The 21,221-nt window shown below is 30.3% G+C and overlaps 1 protein-coding gene across 2 annotated transcripts in view; it reads left to right on the top strand.

The window, feature by feature from the left end:
* Nucleotides 1–15,604, top strand: part of LOC119611080 (putative mediator of RNA polymerase II transcription subunit 29) — a 28,542-nt gene extending 12,938 nt beyond the window's left edge. The window contains exons 2-3 of one of the 2 annotated variants that reach the window (XM_037966537.1): nt 10,549–11,341; nt 14,363–15,604. In XM_037966537.1, the coding sequence (XP_037822465.1) occupies nt 10,660–11,341; nt 14,363–14,394 (714 nt within the window). In that variant the 5' untranslated portion in view covers nt 10,549–10,659 and the 3' untranslated portion in view covers nt 14,395–15,604. Of the gene's footprint in view, nt 1–10,515; nt 11,342–14,362 lie in introns of those variants that run through there. The other variant, XR_005232038.1, reaches the window with a different exon arrangement.
* Nucleotides 15,605–21,221: the final 5,617 nt, after the last annotated feature.

Raw genomic sequence — 21,221 nt, 5'->3', positions numbered from 1 at the left:
CTGTCTTCTTAAGGAAGACTGTTCTCTTATAGAAACTGTCTTCATTAGTAAGACTATTATCGTATAGAAACTGTTTTCCTTAGGAAGACTGTTTTCATATAGAAACTGTTTCCTTAGGGAGACTGTTTTCGTATAGAAACTGTCTTCTTAAGGAAGACTGTTATCATATAGAAACTGTCTTCTTAAGATTGATTGTTTTGTTTAGAAACTGTCTTTCTTAGAAACTGTTTTCATCTAGATGTTGTCTCCCTTATGAAGACTGTTTTCGTATAAAAATTGTCTTCCTTAGAAAGACGTTTTTCATTTAGAAAATGTCTTCCTTAAGAAGACTACTTTCATATATAAATTGTTTGCCTTTCAAAGATTGTTTACGTCTTGGAACTATCTTCCATAGAAGCATTGTTTTTGTATAAAAATTGTCTGCCTTAGGATGATTGTTACCGTCGAGAAAACTGGGAACAGTGTTATATGTAAACTTGTACAAAATCTCTCTGTATGGCGGCTAGTTGAAATCATGGACCGATATGTATACTTATATCGGCCTATTTCTATGTGTTACAAATAGAATGACAAAATCAATATACCCTCATATAGTTTGATATGTAATAAAAACAACCACATTAACAGCTAGACAGACAACAGCCTCAGCAACAAGCTAATGGTCAGTAAATGAAAAGTACTAAATGTCATTTTGGCCAAGAAACATTAGACATATTTCAATTTACACATTCAGTCAATAAATACAAATAAAAAATAATAAGTAACAACAACTATATAGTATTTATTAAAAAAAAAAAACAGAAAAAACATAAGTAAAAATTTCAAATTATTAACAGAAGATAGAAGAAAAAAATATGTTATTGAACAAGCAAGAATTGACTTTAACATCAATGAATCAATATGTTCGATGGCAAAATGTTCGAACATGTTTTCAAGTAAATAAATGTGTGGTTATGAACAAGATGAAATAACAAAGAAGAGAGTCCAATAACAAGATGTATTTTAGAGATTTCAACACATTTTACTTACATTTTTTTTTCACTTTTTGTTACATAGAATAAGAAAAATGACTTGCAAAAGCATAAAGTGCTATTTTACAAAATAGCAAAAACAAAAAAAAAATGTGGACAAAAATATTCATTTGTATACAGGAAAGTATTTTTTGCTTATTTTACATTATCAAAAAAAAAGTTTAGATTTTGTTTAAACGATAAAAACATGATTGGACAATGTTTACTGGATTGGCAATTTATAGAGACAACCATATTTCTAAGATACATGAACAATATTGACAAAATGAAATTATTATTAGGGAAAAAATTGAAACGATTTTTCAGCAAGACTAAACTTTAATCAGATTTGCATACATAAGTAAATCTGTTAAATGAAATAAATATTTTTTCATTTACCCGGCATATTTACTCCACATTAATAAAAATTTTTATTGATAATGATAATTTTTGCAAACTAGACTTAATTACCTTTCCAGTGATATATAATATGTCATATCTAACTATTTACTGAGCTTTGATATAAGTCTTGAAAATCACCTCTCTTAAAAAGGTCTAGCTTTAGCGTAAAGACAAAAGCAATGCTTACTATGCGCTTCGCATAATTTCGTGTACCATATAAGGCAAGTAACTCTTAGATTTGTTGTTGTTATTTGTAGATGTAGTTGTTAGTTGAGCTTAAGTAAACTTTTGTCAACCAGAAAGCACGCACTTGTTATTTTATAGAAGCGTTATAACAGTTACTGCTACATATAGGGAATCGATATAAAAGTTATTTTCGCAAAATTATAGATTTTTCATAAAAAACTTTAATTTAAAAAAAAAAATATTTTGATTAAAAAAATTATTTTGAATAAAAAAAATTTTAATCTAAAAATGTATATTTTATTAAAATATTGATATTTTACAAAAAAAATATTTTACTTAAAAATTTATATTTTTCAAAAAAATGTATTATTTTATTAAAAAGTCGATTTTTTTAGCCAAGAGTACTTACAAATACCTAGTTTATATCAATTTCATTGAGTACTCATAAAATGCTAAACCTTAATACCCATATTGCTTATATTATCTAAAGATAACTCACATTCTTAATAAATCGGTCTTAATAAAAATTTTTAAAGATTCAATCAATATGTATATCAAATGAAAGCTAATGTAAAGGGTTATATAATTATGATAACAAATTTTAAAAATAATATTTTTTTTAAAAGTTATTGCAAAATTTGTAACAAAAATTTTAACAAATTATAAAAAAATATATAAAAATTTAAGTTCTTTTTCCTGAAAAAATCTAAAATTGATATTAATTTCTTTGCTAAAAATTATGCTCGCAAATAATTAAAGATTTTTATAATAAAATGTTTTTATCAAATTTTTAATTTTTTATAAAAATATAAACAAATTTTAAAAAAATTATATTTTATTCCATAAAATATTGATAATCTCTATAATTTATCTAAATTTCGTTTAGTATTCAGAAAATGCTAAACTTTGACACCCATATTGCTTATATAACCCTTAAATTTGTTATATTCTTAATAATTCGGCTGAAAAAAAATGTTAAGGTATCTTAGCAAAATACATATCAAATGAAAGCTTATATAAACTTTAATAAAATTGTGATAAAAAAATTATAAATAATACTTCTTACAAGGTTTATTTAAGATTTTTTGTAAAACAAATTTTATAAAATTTTCCAAAATTAATTTTCTCCAAAAAATTATTAAACTTTATAGTTTAATTTATTTAAATTCTTAAAGTAGTCTTAAAATGCTTTATTTTGATACCCATATTGTTTACTTTATCCACAAATCTATCGTATTCTTAATAAATCGGTGCTAAACTTTTTTCTGAAATTATTAAATACAGTACTCTTTAAAAAATTTAAAGTTGTTTTAACACATTTTCAGAATAGTAATTTAAAAAAAAAGATTTATTTTCGATTTTTTTTAAGAAATTCAATAAATTTTATAAAAAAAATCGAACAAATTTTTCTTCTTTTATATAGTTTATAAGGGATTCTTCAAGTACTCCTAAATTACTATCATTTGATACCCATATTGCCTATATTGTCTATGAAATTTTCATATTCTTAATAAATCGGTTGAAATTTTGTTTTGGAAATTTTAGCAAAATGCATATCAAATGAAAGCTATTTTAAAAGGAAATGGAATAATGTTAATGAAAGTTAAGAATAATAATTTTTCTTGGATTTATTTGAGATTTTTTCAATAAAAATTAAACAAAATATTATAAATTATGATTGATTTAATTATCAGAATTTTGTCTGGCAACTTTTATCTCTTTTAAAATTATTGTATCTGTTAATACTTCAAATATTTTAACACTTCAGTGTGAAATTTCATAATCAGTGTGAACGAGTTATAAAAAATAAACTGAACTAATGCAGTCGGTTTTTTGTATCAAACCCATTTACATAATATTAAATATAAATGTTTGAAAAATTACCTAAAGTAAAGGGAAAAGAGGACTAGTACCTAACGTAACTAAACTTTTGTCTAGTCTAATAACCAGGGCAACCAAAAATATGCAATATCATATTTTTTGCTGCGCGTCGTGTGGAGACGTGAGTTAGCTATTTATCCTTTTCAGAAAATTTAATGAATTTTGGCATCGGTTTGTTAGAGCATTTTTTTGCATATTTTGTTCTTTACAGCATTTTTTTGCTTATTTTGCATTTTACAGCATAGTCCCGCATATTTTACTCATAATCGCATATTTTTATTGCATATTTCGTTGTTTTCATCTAATTTTTTCATATTTTTTATAATTTTTAAATAAAAATAGATTCAAAATTTTTTTTGGGAAATTAATAAATAGAAAATGTTTTTAATTTTTTTATTAGATTTTTTTTAGAAAATTTTATTTAGAAAATAAAAGTTTAAATGAAATGTTTTTAATTCCACCAATCATAAATTTTTAAACCCATACGTTTTAATTAAATTCCTTCTAATTGATAAAATTTTGTTTGTCAAATTTTTTTGACCCATTCACTTTGAAAAAGATTGAAATAAAGCTTTATTTTATAATTCAATAACATTTTTATACCCTACACCACTATACTGGGGATGATATTATGCGTTTGTGCTGATGCTTGTAACACCCGAAAATCGGCTCAGAATCACTTTCCCCCGAATAGGGCCCTCGAGCTCATAATTATGTTAAATGTTTCAGGATCTCTACAAAAATCGGCACAACTTAGTTTCGTATTTTAACTTATACGAAACTGCCAATTTTCGTAATGATCGGACCTCATTTCACCCTTGCCCCCATACAAAGTCCCCTTCAGAAAAGGACATGAAAGTCAATAATTCACTTATAAACACTAATATCACGAGAAATTTTGCATTAATACTTCGACGAATGCCTGACAGTGGCAAAGAAAGTGCACCAGAGTTTTACTGTCCTCTAGTTAGTTTTAGACTTATTCCGAAACTTTATCGGCTTTGGTGGTGGCCTTAGTATTTTGAATCTTATGTACCGATGATCAGAAAAGGAGTGCTCGTCTGAAACTCTCCAATCCTGAATTTCGTTTATAAGCTCTTCTGAGCACTATAAAAAATGTCGTAGCAGTAAATTATCTCTTATAGTTCAGGAGATATTCGCATTTGAAAATTAAAATTTTAAAATTTTTACCGTCCTTACTTTAGTTTTTTGATAATAGCGGGTCCAAATATTCCCGATTTTCGCATTTTTTTTTTATTCGCTTAACAACAAGTTTATATATCAAGCAGTGAAAGAATTATGTAAAAATCATGACTGAGTCCAAAGTTATAGTTTAAAAAATTTAATTTAAAAAATTAAAAAAAGGCGATTTTTTGTCATTTTTTTGGGGAAAAAGTATCTTTTTCTTTTTAAGTTGTCTAAAAAGTTTCTAGGAAGATGTATATAGAATTTATACTTTTGACTTTACATAAAATACGATAAATGAATCAAAACCTAAAAATTTTTGATACCGAGGGGACCAGGTCCATCCAAAAAAACCCTATTTTTTATGAAAATTCAATTTTGAGACAAAAATTCTCAAATCGCATAGTCGATATCAAATTATAGTGACCTGTTTTATATGACCCAATATGTTCTTAATCATTTTGCAACGGGTTTCGATAACCCCGCCCCTGGTATGGATATAATAGGCAAAAAACCAAAAAATCCCATTTTTGGCATTTTTTAAAACTTTTTTGGGAATTCCGGGATTTCTAATAAGAAAATTCGAAATTTTTATTTAATTTTGGATTTTGAGTAAAAAAATCTACCTAACTGTAAAATTTCATCAAAAAATATTCATAAATAAAATTTTTATTGCAATTTGAAAAATTTGTATCTTCGCAAAAACTGAATAAAAAACATTTTTTAATTTTTTTTTTTTAAAGTATTCCGCGAATTTTTTAATTTTCAAAAATTATATACAGATTTGAAAAAAATAGACAAAATTACTTCTCCATTGATATATAACATGCCTACCTAATGTTTTTTAAGTGACAAATTAATTAGGGAAAACTCAACATCTTTTAGAAAATTTACCTAGCACTATTATTTTCATCCATAAGGTTAACTCTTAAATTTGTTACATATATGGATGAAAATAATAGTGCCATGTAAATTTTCTAAAAGATGTTGAGTTTTCCGACGACATTTTTTATAGTGCTCGATGAGGAGATTCTAAATACGAAATTTTTTTTTAATCGGAACACAAATGAAGAAATAGGATCGTTTTAAAAATTTAATATAGCCGATGTGTCCTAATTTGAGGACCCCCCGCCGGGCCCCTGGTTGGCCTATAAGGTCCAAATTCAAAACCTAAACTCGACAACACCTCCTCTTTGTGCATACCAAATCAAAATCGGATTAACCGTTTAGAAGTTACCGAATTATTTCCCTCTTTTTTTTTCCTATACCACTGTGCGTTGTTTTGTCTTTGTTTAAATATTTCGGAATTAAGGCCCCCTACTCACTGGTCGGCCATGCCCGACTATACATTCTTACTTGTTTGTTTTTCAAATATAAAAAAATAAATCAATTTAATGTAAAGCAAAAAAATTAAGCTTATATATCATTTCCTAGAAAATTACATAGCCAACAAAATTTTAAAAAAAGTCGAAACCCAGAGACCTAAGTTTACTTTTCTGAATTATTGAGCATCGCTTAATCCGAATCCAATTCTCCATGTTTTTGGCCATATTTAAGACCTTATAAATGCGAGAAGACACCTTCATTTATAAAATCCGTTGTGTGGTCCGAAAGTCCAATCTGTCGACTTTAAAATAAAGGTTGAACAAATTGAGGCAAATACGTTTGGCATAGAATAAAGGCAAAATTGAGTTTTTGTAATTTTATGGTTGTCCCAAGCTTTAAGTTAAGATATCTCGAAGAAATATAGAGATATGACAAGAGTTAAACCTTTATTTTTAAATCGACAGATTGGACTTTTTTATGTGCTCTCAAATATGGTAAAAAACGGGGATTTCATTTTGAAAATGAGAAGTTTTAAGTGCATATTCTGCATATTTTTAGAGCATATTTTTAGTTTTTAAGTGCATTTTTTATGCGCATAAAACACTTTTTTTAGAGCATATTTTTGGTTGCCCTGCTAATAACATACCAATACTGACAGACGAACATATTTGAAACAAATCTTAAAATGATTTTAAAACGATTGATTTTGTTAACATATCACTGCAAAAGCTTTCAATTAAACAGATTCTAATATAAATTGTGTAAAAATGTATGCTAATAAACTAATTTGCATGCATTGCACTGGAGTCAAAACAGAAACTATAACGCACTTCAAAATACTGTCATAATCGCATAAATTAATGGGAAATTCATTCAAAAGAAATAGAAATAATTTCAATTAGCGGCTGATATATCAAAGTTTAAATAAATCATGTATAACTGAAATTCAAAGCTGAGTTTTCTAAATTCTATTAAAGCATCAACAAATAATAAAATTAAATAAATATTAATTATTAAATACACGTACTCAGGCATTTCCATGAAAAATTCAATTTAAATGAAAAACAAGGCGGAACGTTATAGCAGCATGTAAAAAAAAGTAAAAATAACGTATTATATTTAAAATAAATTTGAAAATTTTAAAAACAAACACAATTATATGTACGTATGTATATGTGATCATAGAAATTCTGAATAGAAATTACATTTAAATAATAAATATACAATTGTATATAATTAAATGTTGAAAATTAATTAAGTATACAAAATGCAATAAAAATAAATAAACTTATTAAACAGTGAAAGAGTATAATATATAACAATAATAAATAACTAACAAATAATTATGAAAATACAAATGAGGAAAAATGAGATACAATGATATTTGAGATAAATTTGGTCTGTAAACCAGCAACAGTTTAAAGTAAAACGAAGGATCTTGACCTATAGTCTATATTTTATAGTAGCGACAATGCTATAGTTCATAAACTGAACTATGATATACATATTAAATTTTAAGTCTAGGTTTCAGTTTGAACTATAGTCTAATCTAAAGTCCAATCTATAGTCTAGTCTATAGTCTAATCTATAGTCTAGTCTATAGTCTCATCTATAGTCTAGTCTATAGTCTCATCTATAGTGTAGTCTAGTCTATAGCCTAGTCTATAGTCTAGTCTATAGTCTAGTCTATAGTCTAGTCTATAGTCTAGTCTATAGTCTAGTCTATAGTCTAGTCTATAGTCTAGTCTATAGTCTAGTCTATAGTCTAGTCTATAGTCTAGTCTATCTAGTCTATAGTCTAGTCTATAGTCTAGTCTATAGTCTAGTCTATAGTCTAGTCTATAGTCTAGTCTATAGTCTAGTCTATAGTCTAGTCTATAGTCTAGTCTATAGTCTAGTCTATAGTCTAGTCTATAGTCTAGTCTATAGTCTAGTCTATAGTCTAGTCTATAGTCTAGTCTAGTCTAGTCTATAGTCTAGTCTATAGTCTAGTCTATAGTCTAGTCTATAGTCTAGTCTATAGTCTAGTCTATAGTCTAGTCTATAGTCTAGTCTATAGTCTAGTCTATAGTCTAGTCTATAGTCTAGTCTATAGTCTAGTCTATAGTCTAGTCTATAGTCTAGTCTATAGTCTAGTCTATAGTCTAGTCTATAGTCTAGTCTATAGTCTAGTCTATAGTCTAGTCTATAGTCTAGTCTATAGTCTAGTCTATAGTCTAGTCTATAGTCTAGTCTATAGTCTAGTCTATAGTCTAGTCTATAGTCTAGTCTATAGTCTAGTCTATAGTCTAGTCTATAGTCTAGTCTATAGTCTAGTCTATAGTCTAGTCTATAGTCTAGTCTATAGTCTAGTCTATAGTCTAGTCTATAGTCTAGTCTATAGTCTAGTCTATAGTCTAGTCTATAGTCTAGTCTATAGTCTAGTCTATAGTCTAGTCTATAGTCTAGTCTATAGTCTAGTCTATAGTCTAGTCTATAGTCTAGTCTATAGTCTAGTCTATAGTCTAGTCTATAGTCTAGTCTATAGTCTAGTCTATAGTCTAGTCTATAGTCTAGTCTATAGTCTAGTCTATAGTCTAGTCTATAGTCTAGTCTATAGTCTAGTCTATAGTCTAGTCTATAGTCTAGTCTATAGTCTAGTCTATAGTCTAGTCTATAGTCTAGTCTATAGTCTAGTCTATAGTCTAGTCTATAGTCTAGTCTATAGTCTAGTCTATAGTCTAGTCTATAGTCTAGTCTATAGTCTAGTCTATAGTCTAGTCTATAGTCTAGTCTATAGTCTAGTCTATAGTCTAGTCTATAGTCTAGTCTATAGTCTAGTCTATAGTCTAGTAGCTATAGTCTAGTCTATAGTCTAGTCTATAGTCTAGTCTATAGTCTAGTCTATAGTCTAGTCTATAGTCTAGTCTATAGTCTAGTCTATAGTCTAGTCTATAGTCTAGTCTATAGTCTAGTCTATAGTCTAGTCTATAGTCTAGTCTATAGTCTAGTCTATAGTCTAGTCTATAGTCTAGTCTATAGTCTAGTCTATAGTCTAGTCTATAGTCTAGTCTATAGTCTAGTCTATAGTCTAGTCTATAGTCTAGTCTATAGTCTAGTCTAGTCTAGTCTAGTCTAGTCTATAGTCTAGTCTATAGTCTAGTCTATAGTCTAGTCTATAGTCTAGTCTAGTCTAGTCTATAGTCTAGTCTATAGTCTAGTCTATAGTCTAGTCTATAGTCTAGTCTATAGTCTAGTCTATAGTCTCGTCTATAGTCTAGTCTATAGTCTAGTCTATAGTCTAGTCTATAGTCTAGTCTATAGTCTAGTCTATAGTCTAGTCTATAGTCTAGTCTATAGTCTAGTCTATAGTCTAGTCTATAGTCTAGTCTATAGTCTAGTCTATAGTCTAGTCTATAGTCTAGTCTATAGTCTAGTCTATATCTAGTCTATAGTCTAGTCTATAGTCTAGTCTATAGTCTAGTCTATAGTCTAGTCTATAGTCTAGTCTATAGTCTAGTCTATAGTCTAGTCTATAGTCTAGTCTATAGTCTAGTCTATAGTCTAGTCTATAGTCTAGTCTATAGTCTAGTCTATAGTCTAGTCTATGTCTAGTCTATAGTCTAGTATAGTCTAGTCTATAGTCTAGTCTAGTTAGTCTATAGTCTAGTCTATAGTCTAGTCTATAGTCTAGTCTATAGTCTAGTCTATAGTCTAGTCTATAGTCTAGTCTATAGTCTAGTCTATAGTCTAGTCTATAGTCTAGTCTATAGTAGTCTATAGTCTAGTCTATAGTCTAGTCTATAGTATAGTCTATAGTCTAGTCTATAGTCTAGTCTATAGTCTAGTCTATAGTCTAGTCTATAGTCTAGTCTATAGTCTATAGTCTAGTCTATAGTCTAGTCTATAGTCTAGTCTATAGTCTACTCTATAGTCTAGTCTCTAGTCTAGTCTATAGTCTTGTCTCTAGTTTAGTCTTTAGTTTAGTCTTTAGTCTAGACTATAGTATTTCTATTGTCTGAACTAGAGTGTATGCTCTAAAACTTCAGTCTTCCCTATAATCTGCACTGTAGTTTCGTTTGTACTATAACTGGGCTATGGTCCAGTCGAAAGTGAGGTTTACTTTCTCATATATTGCCTGGCCTATAGCTTGCTATAAGCTGGACTACATTATTGGCTATAGTCTGGAGTAAAGTGAACTGTAGTCCTGACTATAGACTAATGTCTAGATTGCGATCTGGTCTATTGTTTACCCTAAAGTATTCTCGGTATTATGTTATATTCTGTTATAGCATAATAAATAATCCGGATTTCGGTATTCTATTCTTTGCTGGGTTATTACCTCATAAAATGTTAAAAGTAAATTTCTCAAATTTTCAAAACCAGTAATGTGTAATATAATATTTTAGCTAGAGATAAATAATTATGAAGTAAATTTAGCAAATAAACAGATTTGAAAAAATAAAACATTTAAAGAGCAAACATTTTGCAATAAATTTCAATACATTATTAAATAACAACAAATGAAAGCAAATAATTAAAATAGAAACAACATAAAACTACAATAAAATTTAACTAGAAAATTAACAACACCAAAAAAAAAAAAACGGAAGTGAAAGAAAAATTTAAATAAAACAAACAATAGAAAAGAGAAAATAATAAATTCTAAATAACAAAATATAAAACTATAATGAAAAATCGTAATCTACTGGATGGTTCGATGGCGTCAAGTAATTGTGCAGCAGCAGTAGCAACAACAATGTGTTTAGCAAGTAATGCAAATAATTGCAGCAACAACAACAATAATAGCAATATTAAAAACAATGTTACAACGTTAGGCCACCCACACAGTCATAATAACAATAACATAATGGCTTACAACGGAAACGGAAATGCTAACGAATTCAACAGCAGCAATAATATGACGACCACCTCTATGTGCAATAATATTACTAGCAACAATAATAATAATAATAACAACACTACCTTAACAACAGCCACCTGCACAGAGTTGGGAAGTGCAGCAGCAACAACAGTTTTATCCTTAAATTCTATAAATTCAATAATGCCAACAGAAAAGCTAACAACAGCAACAAAAACTACATCTGCTATGGCACCAACAATTGTATCGTCAATTACCACAATGCAAACAACAAACAAATCAACAACCACACCCACCTCACCGCCTATAAGTCTGACCACAAATGGCCATCATCAACATTCTCAAAATCATCAACAGCAGCAGTATCATCATAATCATCATCACCAGCATAATCAGCAGCATCAACAACAGCAACAACAACAACTTTATCCTTCGATAACACCAACATATTGGCAACCTGCACCAAATCCAGCCCCATATTTAGTTCCAGGTAATTAGTACCAACAACAATACTCTGCAATACTTATTTGCTTATTACGTGAGTATGTGTACGCACGACACATGTACTTACATCTCACAAACACTTTAACTAACACTCAAAATTCTAAATCGTACATAAATGTTACCAATAGGTGCTTGTATTCGATACACGAGGGTAATTTGAAAAGTATGTAAACAAATTTTTGATCGTCAAATTCTCATCATGAATGGTCTGTATTAGCGAAGAAAAAATTGTCTAGACATAAACTTTTTGGAAAAATTATATCTAGATATAAATTATTTTAGAAAATTTTGTTTAGACATAAATTTCATTAGAGAATTTTTCTATATTACTCGTCAGATGTAGTATTTATAGTATTAGATCCAGCCTGTAGCTATAAGAAATCTCAGGATATCATTAAGCTTAGACCCAGATATCACACCAAGTTTAGATATGAAGTAACTGCCAAGAAAGCAGTTTCTCTTTACGGCAAGAGCAGGGCATTCACAGAGAAGACGGAAGAGCGATTCTTCCTTTTCCCTGTCTTTGCAACTGCGATAGTGTTCGTTGAAGGGGATCCCAAGCCCAATTGCATGTCTGCTTAAAACCCAATGTCCTATTACTATCAACCTCGATATGTCCCGCCTACTTTGGTTTATAAGGTGTTTTGTGCGTTTTTGTCTAGGTTATTCCACCTATTTTCAGCCTTTTAAAGAAAGAATCTGGGGATACTGCTCTTGATAAAACCTAACGGAGTTGCTATTGAAATGGCGTTGGAAATATCAAGAGCAGATCCCGTTCTGGCAAGCTCATCTGCCTCATCTGTTCTTTACCATAATAGTCCCTATGCGCTGGGACCCAAACATGGGTAATATCAGACAGTCCACCCAGCCTTGACAGATCCTTCTTGCATTGTCTAAATAATAGGGAAGTGCCTCTATTGACAAAGATTCCTATGTTGAGGTCATGTAGTACCCGACATTATCGCAAATATTTTAGCCTGAAAGACACTACAGTTGTTGGGAAGATGGTGAGATATACTTACCCAAGCTTTTTCATATAAGACACCAGAACCAACACCGCTATTCATTTTAGAACTATCAGTAAAAATTCTGGTACTATATCCGCTCGGTAGGTTACCTCTACACAATTCTCTCCTAAAAGGAACTCTTACTTTGAAAACTCTATCAAAGTCCGTGTGTGGAATAATATAATCCGATGGTTGATTCAAGATTGAAGGTAATAGTTTTAAAATCTTAGCGTGTCCATATGTTCTTGATCTCCAACTTCCGGCTGAGTTAAGCCTAGCTGCGCTACAAGCAGATATGTATGTTCAGCTTTAAGGTGGAACTTTTTGGTACTTTTCCATTACTCAAATAGTACTTTTTTGTACTATCTTTAATATTGGGCATAGAAACTTTATATAGCTGAATAAGAATCCATAAGAGGCGACCCCTTGGTACTCTTCGTTCTACAAATAAAGACTGTTTAAGGTGGAACTTTTTGTTATTTTTTTCGTTACTCAAATAGTACTTTTTTGTATTTTCTTTAATATTGAACGTAGAAAAATTATATGGCTGAATGGGAATCTATAAGTGGCGACTCTTCGTTCTACAAATGGTACATTTTAATATGTACGGTTATAACGGAGTAATAGTGTATACGACTTTTTGGTACTTGTTGCTTCACCAAAAGGTACTTTTTATACACAACATCAAAAAAGATGGGGGGTATATTGATTTTGTCATTCCTTTTGTAACGCATGGAAATATTGGTCATAGGCCCACAAAAGTATATATATTCTGGGTCTTTACTAAACTCTAAGATGATCTAGCCGTGTCCATCTGTCCGTCCGTCTGTCTCTCTGTCTGTCTGTCTGTCTGTCTGTCTGTCCTTCTGTCTGTCTGTCTGTCTGTTGAATGCACGATAGAGTTCGAACGGAAAGAGCTAGAGGGTTGAAATTTTTCCACAAATATTCTCTATAGGTAAGGTTTGATTGATATTGAAAATAGGCCCCACATATAAGGTCCCCTTCAAAAAATCTCTTTAATGCTCAACACATAAGTTTCATGCTAGTCAAAATCTCTCTCTACCAAATTTTATGAAGATCGGTCAATAATTGATATAAGGTCCCCTTCAAAAGACTTTAACGTTAATTACTGTCTTAAAAATACGAGTATAGCGATGAAATTCGACACACATAAGTTCCATGCGAGCCAAAATACTCTCTACTAAATTTTATATGGAGCAGTCCATAATTGACCCCCTGTATAAGGTCCCCTTTAGATAATTACTTTAACGCTCATTACTGACTTAAAAGTACGAGTATAGAGATGGATAAAGTTAAGCTTGGTTTATTTTCAGTTTAGAAAGATACGTTTTAACAAGGAATAAGACCCTTTAAGTCTCTTGGGTACTTTTTAATTCTTTCTTTAGAAAGTATCATAAACTACAGAAACTTAAATATGTAAACGTATTTTTTTAGCCAAATTTTAAATTTTTATTAAGCTAGTGAATCTAGACCTTTACATTTGTTTCTAAAAAATTTACATTTTGCCATCTGACTGATTTTTTTAGTTGACCCTCGTATACCGTTAACAAAGGTTTGAAGTACACAATAAATAATTAACGGTACATGGTGCAATGTATATAATTAAACTAAACCATTGTTTAGAAAGAAAATAACCGATACAAAAAGCTAATGAACTGAATATAAAATTGAAATCGTGAAATTACAATTAATACAAAATGTCAAATACATTTCTTTTACACAAAGTGTTGCAGTGTCTATGGATATTACGATGATTTCGAAAATATCCAGGTTAGTTATGACATTGATCATTATGACCTGGCATCGATATTCTTGACCTATGGAGTATTTGTAAACCATGGACATAATGTCACTGTGTTTTTGTATATTATAAAAGTAGAAAATTAGCAAATCTAAAATATTAGGTTGAATATAATTTAAAAATTTATATTTAAAATAAATTCATTGACTAAATTTTATTTCTCTCTCTCTCATTACAGGTATGTTTTTAATAACGCTTGACCTAAGATAAGTATATATTATCAAAAAGTATATCTTTCTCAAATTCTTTTAATAAAACCTTTTAGAAATATTCCAAACAATTAACTTTAAAAAACCATAACAACTAATCCTCCTCCTTCATCTTCGTTTATTTGCAAATTCCTGTTAAAACCTTTAAAACACCAATATTTTATTACTATATATAAATTTGAATCATTTTATTAGAAATGCGAGTCATGTTTTGAAAATATTTTCGTTCTCATACTCTTAGTGCACCAGGGGAAAAAGTGGAATATTGCATTTCTTTTATTTTTAGGTTTATTTGCTGGCATTGTTAAAAAGTATTAAACATTTAACAGACATTGCGAATGTATGTCTGCATGCCTGCCTAACTGCCTATCCATCTATTTGTCTCGATTTTGTAAAATGTCTTTTCAAATAACCATAAATATATACATACATAGCTAACTGTATGGCTGAATGACTGACTAACTGACATGTCTAACTATTGGGGTATTTATACCTGGAATGGCAAAATAAAACAGCAATAATATTTTAGCATGTTAATGTTTTATAAATTTCATATAATGTAGGCTTGATTGCTAAAAGAAGACGAAATAAGAAAAGTTTTGTTGTTATACCCTACATCAAAAAAAGTCCGTCCATCTATACATATAAACTTTTAAACTTGCCACAATTTAAAAAAAAATCCATAAAAGAGGTTTAATCTTTATCATAAAGCCGATAGATTGTGCTGACACCTTAGTCTTCGATCTGTCAAAACTTCTAAAATATGGTAAATATAGATGTTTTTTCAGACATAATGGCACGATATCTGGAAAATCTGATGTAATGAATTAATTTAGAGTCCAGATTCAGTGCAATTCAGTTCTTTAGAAAAGTGTACTTTGACCTCTGGGTTAAAAATTTGTTGGCAATATTTTATAACATTCATTTGTTTGAATTGTGAACAAAATTGTGAAAACCTTGATACAAGACCTTTTTATCCTTGGGCTCAGCTTACCAAGTTTTCAGAAACGGTATCTTAGAATGAATTAAACTTCTATTTTCTTTGGGGAAATCAGTATCTTATTTCAACTTTATATAAAGGGAGCCACTCTAATGTACACATATAGATAGTTCATAAAATAATATTAAAAATTGATTAGGTATAAACAAAATTCTATTCTAGAATTCTTTTATAAATAAAACAAGTAAGAAATTATAGTCGGGCGAGGCCGACCATATAATACCCTACACCTGTTACTAAAAAAAATGTGATTTAGTTTTCATAATAAAGCATTTAAGTTGAATTGTACCTTGCCTCAGATATACTTATTGTTGAATAAAATTGTGGACATTTAAGTAAAATTTTGAAGAGGGCTTTGAATAGGGGCTATGGTCAAATGAGACCCTATAATTATAAAATTCATGAGGGTCATCAAGGCTACTATAGAACTTGGTTTTGCAGCTTTTTGTCGAGATACGAGTATATTAAACATAATTATAAACTTAAAAGACCTATTCGTCCGGTTCAGTTGTATGGGGGCTAGGTGAAATAATGGACCGATATTAACCATTTTCAACAGGCTTCGTTTCCGGTACCATAGAAGATCATTAAATTATCTTCAAAATTACGAACTGTAGTTTGATTAGAAAGTTTACTAGCCCTATTCTGGGGTTTAGTTGTATGGGGGCTAGGTGAGATAATGGACCGATGTTAACCATTTTCAATAGGCTTCGTCTGTGGGACAATAGAAGGTCATTTTCCAAATTTTAATTGAATTATCTTCAAAATTGCGACCTGTAGTTTGATTACAAGGTTTACATGGACGGACAGACGGACGGACATAGCTAAATCGACTCAGAAAATGATTCTAAGCCGATTGGTATACTTTAAGGTATAGGACCAATATTATTGTGCGTTACAAATATCAGCACAAACCCAATATACCCTCCCCACTAAAGTGGTGTAGGGTATAATAAAATTAAAATCATGCACTGGAAAAGAGGGAATTTGAATAACAGAAACAACTGAAATACAGCAACAAAACTACAGTGATAATAATCCATGCTTAACTTTACTACTTTTTTCGTAATATTTACGAAAATTTCGTGCATAATATGTAATATTATTTAACGGAAGCAGGAAAACCTTTTATAATATAGAAAGGATTTTCAACTGAATATATACAACTATATAATATCCTACAAAAGCTATGAATAGAAAGTTTGTCGATCCAAAACTGATCCCAATTTGAACGGTAAGACCTTTAGTTTAAGTTACAATGTTTACATGGATGGACGGACGTAGTAGTGATTCTAAACCGATAGGTATAATTTAAGGTGGGTGTATGATATCAGCACAAATACATAATACTCTGACCTCTGATAATTCATATTTATATTTTTGAGGAAAGATATGAGTTCATTCTAATAGACTGCGACAAACTTATAAAATCTTTCCCTAATCTATAAATGTGTAGGGCCTTAGTACAGATCCTATATTTGATCATTTTTGAGTGTGTATGTTTCTTCAATTTATTTGCCACATTCATAACTTTATATTCAAATCGAAAATTTTGTTTTGTTTTTGGCCAAATGCATACATACGCACACTCACAACAGCTATATAAGAAAAAATGTTGATTATACATTCATTCATTTGTTCAGTATGTTTTATAGACGCGACAAAATTTAATTTCATTCTTATGGGATCAAATTGTTCGTATGTTGCATATAAACATAAACATGAATTTAATAAGAGTTTATTGCTGGTGTGCATGTACACTCACACACACTACTACATTCTATCATAGGCCTTTACCCAACAGTTAAATCGGACAGTCCCGAACTCCCTATTTAACCTACCGGCTGTCCAGGTGACTAGCTATTTTAACATGTACCTGTCCTACGAGGAAGTCAATCGTTACCCCATAGGTTACGAAGAGACAGACAAGTGTTTTTTAAGTGTCCCCTCTCTCGCTTACAAAAGGGACACTAAAGTGACGAAAGAGTACATCCGTAACCAAAGACGAATTAGAGCCAACCAGGCTCCAGCAGTTCAGGGGGGGGGGCAGTTTCGAAATAGTTATTTACCCAAGAGACTAAATATATTAACATATGCCTGTCCTAAGAGAAAGTCAATTGTCACTCTATAGATTACAAAGTGACAAGCCTAGAGCCAGACCAAATGAGTTCAAGTCATGGAAATGATTCTTTTCATTTAAAACTTGCCTTTCTCTTGATTACTTGGGGAACATTAAAGTGACGACTGGCTTCCAAACTTTATGCACAACCGTTGTCTAAATGTTAACAAACGTGGTAAGCTCACTATTTACTACGCATTTTGAGCTTACCACGTTCGTCAACTTTTAGACAACGGATGTGCATAAAGTTTAGATTGCTACAACGAATTGTTGCAATGTTGACAAAGTTGCATGGTCTAAATTACATGTTGTTATTGTATGTACGTATATACTTGACAAAAGATGTTTTTGTAAAATTTGGTGTCAATTTGGTACCAGGCGTGTATATTTTTTTTTCCTCTGTGTATGCACTTTCTTAAAGGAACACTTTGTCACTTTTAAAACTGAAGGGAAATTAGACAAGTATTTATGTGCACTTAGGCTATTAAAACTATAAAAATACACTATTTTGGCTTAGTTTTCAGTATTTTCCTGAATCATTGATTTGCATAGACGGAGCCGTCTAATCCATACTTAAAATCATGATAATGTACTAAACATTTCTGAACAGCTTTAGGGGCATCAACACAAAATGATTATTTGACAAACATGCCCTTACAAGAGATTCATAGAAATACATTCTTCCAATTGAAGTTAAGTGTCAACGGCCCCTTCTTCTAGTCGAGGAATTGGACAACCCTGTCGTAATACACACATCAATATATATATATAGTATTTTAATATTCAAATTTTATAGAACTTTATAACCTAATATAGATGGCACAGCCAATAAACTAAGCACGTAATAGTGGATACAATTTTTTTCATTTTCCATGGCAGGCTAAATGACAAAACAAAAACGAAGAATTGGAAAAATCGGACACACATACCCACAATTTCATACAATCATTATTGACAACAGCTATAATGAAAAATAATAAACGAAAATAGCTTATAAAAACAATACAGCATAACCGAATCTCTGGTACCCTCTATCAGCTATGTACATCTAAATACATAAACACATACTTATAAAAATGTATATTGTTTTAACTTTGAAAATAATCCCTGCCTAATACATACGAAAATGTTCATACATTGTATGAAATACTTCGTAGTTTAGCACTACGAAATTATTTCGTAATATCTACGAAATTGTATGAAACATTTTAGTTAAATGCAAAAAAATTTTAGAAAAATTACAAATCGTTATAAATTTTTTTTATTTACGTAATAATTGTATTACGAAAAACTTTCTTTTTCAGACGCCTTAAGGAAATTATTTTTGTAAAATTAAACAAAGTTTCTTCAAATATACGAACAAAAGGTATTAGAAAAGTTTTTCCTACTTTCGTAAAATGAGAAAGGAATTTGATTAAATAATATTTCATGTTATGCATGAAATTTTCGTAAATATTACGAAAAAGGTACATAGCTACGAAGTTTTCCTTTCGTTAACTTAAGCAACGATTGTGTTCCATGATTTGTTAGCTTTTGCTACTAGTTCAAGTTCGGCCCCTACTGCTGCTACTCTGAGCAGTGTCTGCACTTAGTAGTAAAGAAGTTATCATTGAAATGTTAGTTGTTGTGTAAGTACAAAGTCATTACAAAGTTATTGCTGAGTATGTCATCTGCTTAGTCCTGGGCCCAAATTATAGCATACGATATCGACCGAAATCTCCATTTAGATTCTATTGAGATTACGATCGATATCGTATGCTGTAATTTGGACTCTGGAATTCGAATTTAAAGTCTAACGTTGTAAGCATTCCATAGATCCAAGTATCTTGGAAGTGATGTTATTCCGAAAATAATATTCCTGACTAACACTGATTGGAAGATTCTTAAGAATTACGTTCAGGAAACTGAGTTTCTGAACACTGAAAAATAATTCATTTAGTGAACTTTTTTTTTTGCATGATAAGGCGCGCACAACAGACCCGATAGTGGCCTAGGTGTATTTCTTTGGATTTGTTATACCCTACACCACTATAGTGGGGAGGGTATTATACGTTTGTGCTGATATTTGAAACACACAAAGTATACCGATCGACTCAGAATCACATTTTGAGTCGATTAAGACATGTCCGTCCGTCCGTCTGTCCGGCTGGCTGGCTGTCCATGTAAACCTTGTGCGCAAGGTACAGGCCGCAATTTTCAAGATAATTTGATGAAATTTGGACCAAGCATGTTTTTTTTTGGCACAAGGACGAAGCCTATTGAAAATGGTTGAAATTGGTCCATTATTTCACCTAGCCCCCACACAACCGTACCTCCCGATTTGGGCTTTTTATGCCATAATTACGTCAAATATACTACTATCTCTCTAAAAATTGGCTCAAATAAGTTCTATATAAGTATAAATGACACTGCAGATTTTCGTAATGATCGCCCCTTATTTGACCCTAGCCCCCATACAAACCTTCAAAAAATGTCTTAAAAGTCTAAAATTGACTTGTAACCATTTGCATCGCAATGAAACTCAACATAATTAACTATTATTTTAAAATATATCCTTTTCCCAAATTTAATGAGGATCGGCCCATGTTTGACCTATACTCCTTTAAAAAGTCTCATTTAGAAAATTAGGTTTTTATCAATAAATTGCTTAAATACTTTGGAATTAAGGTAAATTTCAACATAAAAGTTTCTTTGTGAAAAATAAAATTTTTTTAAATATACTCATGGTGTAGGGTGTTATATGGTCGGCCATGCCCCACTATACTTTCCTACTTGTTGTAGTATACATCCTCCTATCAACCTAACCTAAGCATTCCATAATCAACGGAATCATATAATACCCACTATAAAAGTGTAGAGCACGCAAAAAACAATACATATGTATATGTATGTATGTACATACAACTACATAAGCATATTTGTCAATTGAGGGCATAATGTAAAATGACAAAGTTCACAAAATTAGCAAAAACAACAAGTACACGCAGACATATGTAAATAAGTGCATTAGATAGGCTCCGTTTTTATGGCGCAGAAAGAAGGTACTGATTTTTTGACAATCTATAATCTCTGATATGACTATTTGGTGAGGTGGGACAAAGGACAGAAAGGTCCTGTTCAAAGATCTTTCATATTTCATGTTTGGTACAACATAATTTGCTCATATTTTCTGTGGAGAAATCATTAAAACCTCAATAAAGGACATTGTTATCCTTTCATCCTGCTCAACAAATATTGAGTGAAGAACAAAAATGTTTATGAAACTAGAATGAACAATATTTTCATTTCGACTGGCCCCTTTTAAGGCCTCCCTAATGTACTTGCCAGCACAAAAAAAATATATATTAACAAATTCAACTACAAATTGGTAAAATGTTTTACTATTTTCGACACCCTAGAGCCAAACAACTTCATACAAATCGCAACAGACCATAAAATAACAAAATAAAAATTAGTTTTACTTACAAATTTTCATTTAATTGTAGTTTTATTTTTAATAATTTTTCCAAAAAAAAGAAGGCGAAAGAACATTACGAACAAGTACAACTCAGGTGTTTTTGTATTTTTATTTATTTTATTAATAAACTTGTGCAAGTGAATTTCAGGGTAAACACTGTGTTTTTATTCTTTTGTCAACTTTGTTTTTTTTTAACTTGAAAATAAAATCAAATGAATAAATAAAAAAAAATAAACATGTGTGTGGTTATTA

Source organism: Lucilia sericata, unplaced genomic scaffold (genome assembly GCF_015586225.1).
Source record: "Lucilia sericata isolate MDLA Ls3-8-SP2 unplaced genomic scaffold, ASM1558622v1 Contig001356F_arrow, whole genome shotgun sequence".
In the NCBI taxonomy this organism is placed as follows: domain Eukaryota; kingdom Metazoa; phylum Arthropoda; class Insecta; order Diptera; family Calliphoridae; genus Lucilia; species Lucilia sericata.
The sequence above is the reverse complement of the archived record's forward strand: the minus strand, read 5'-3'. Positions and strand labels throughout refer to the sequence as shown.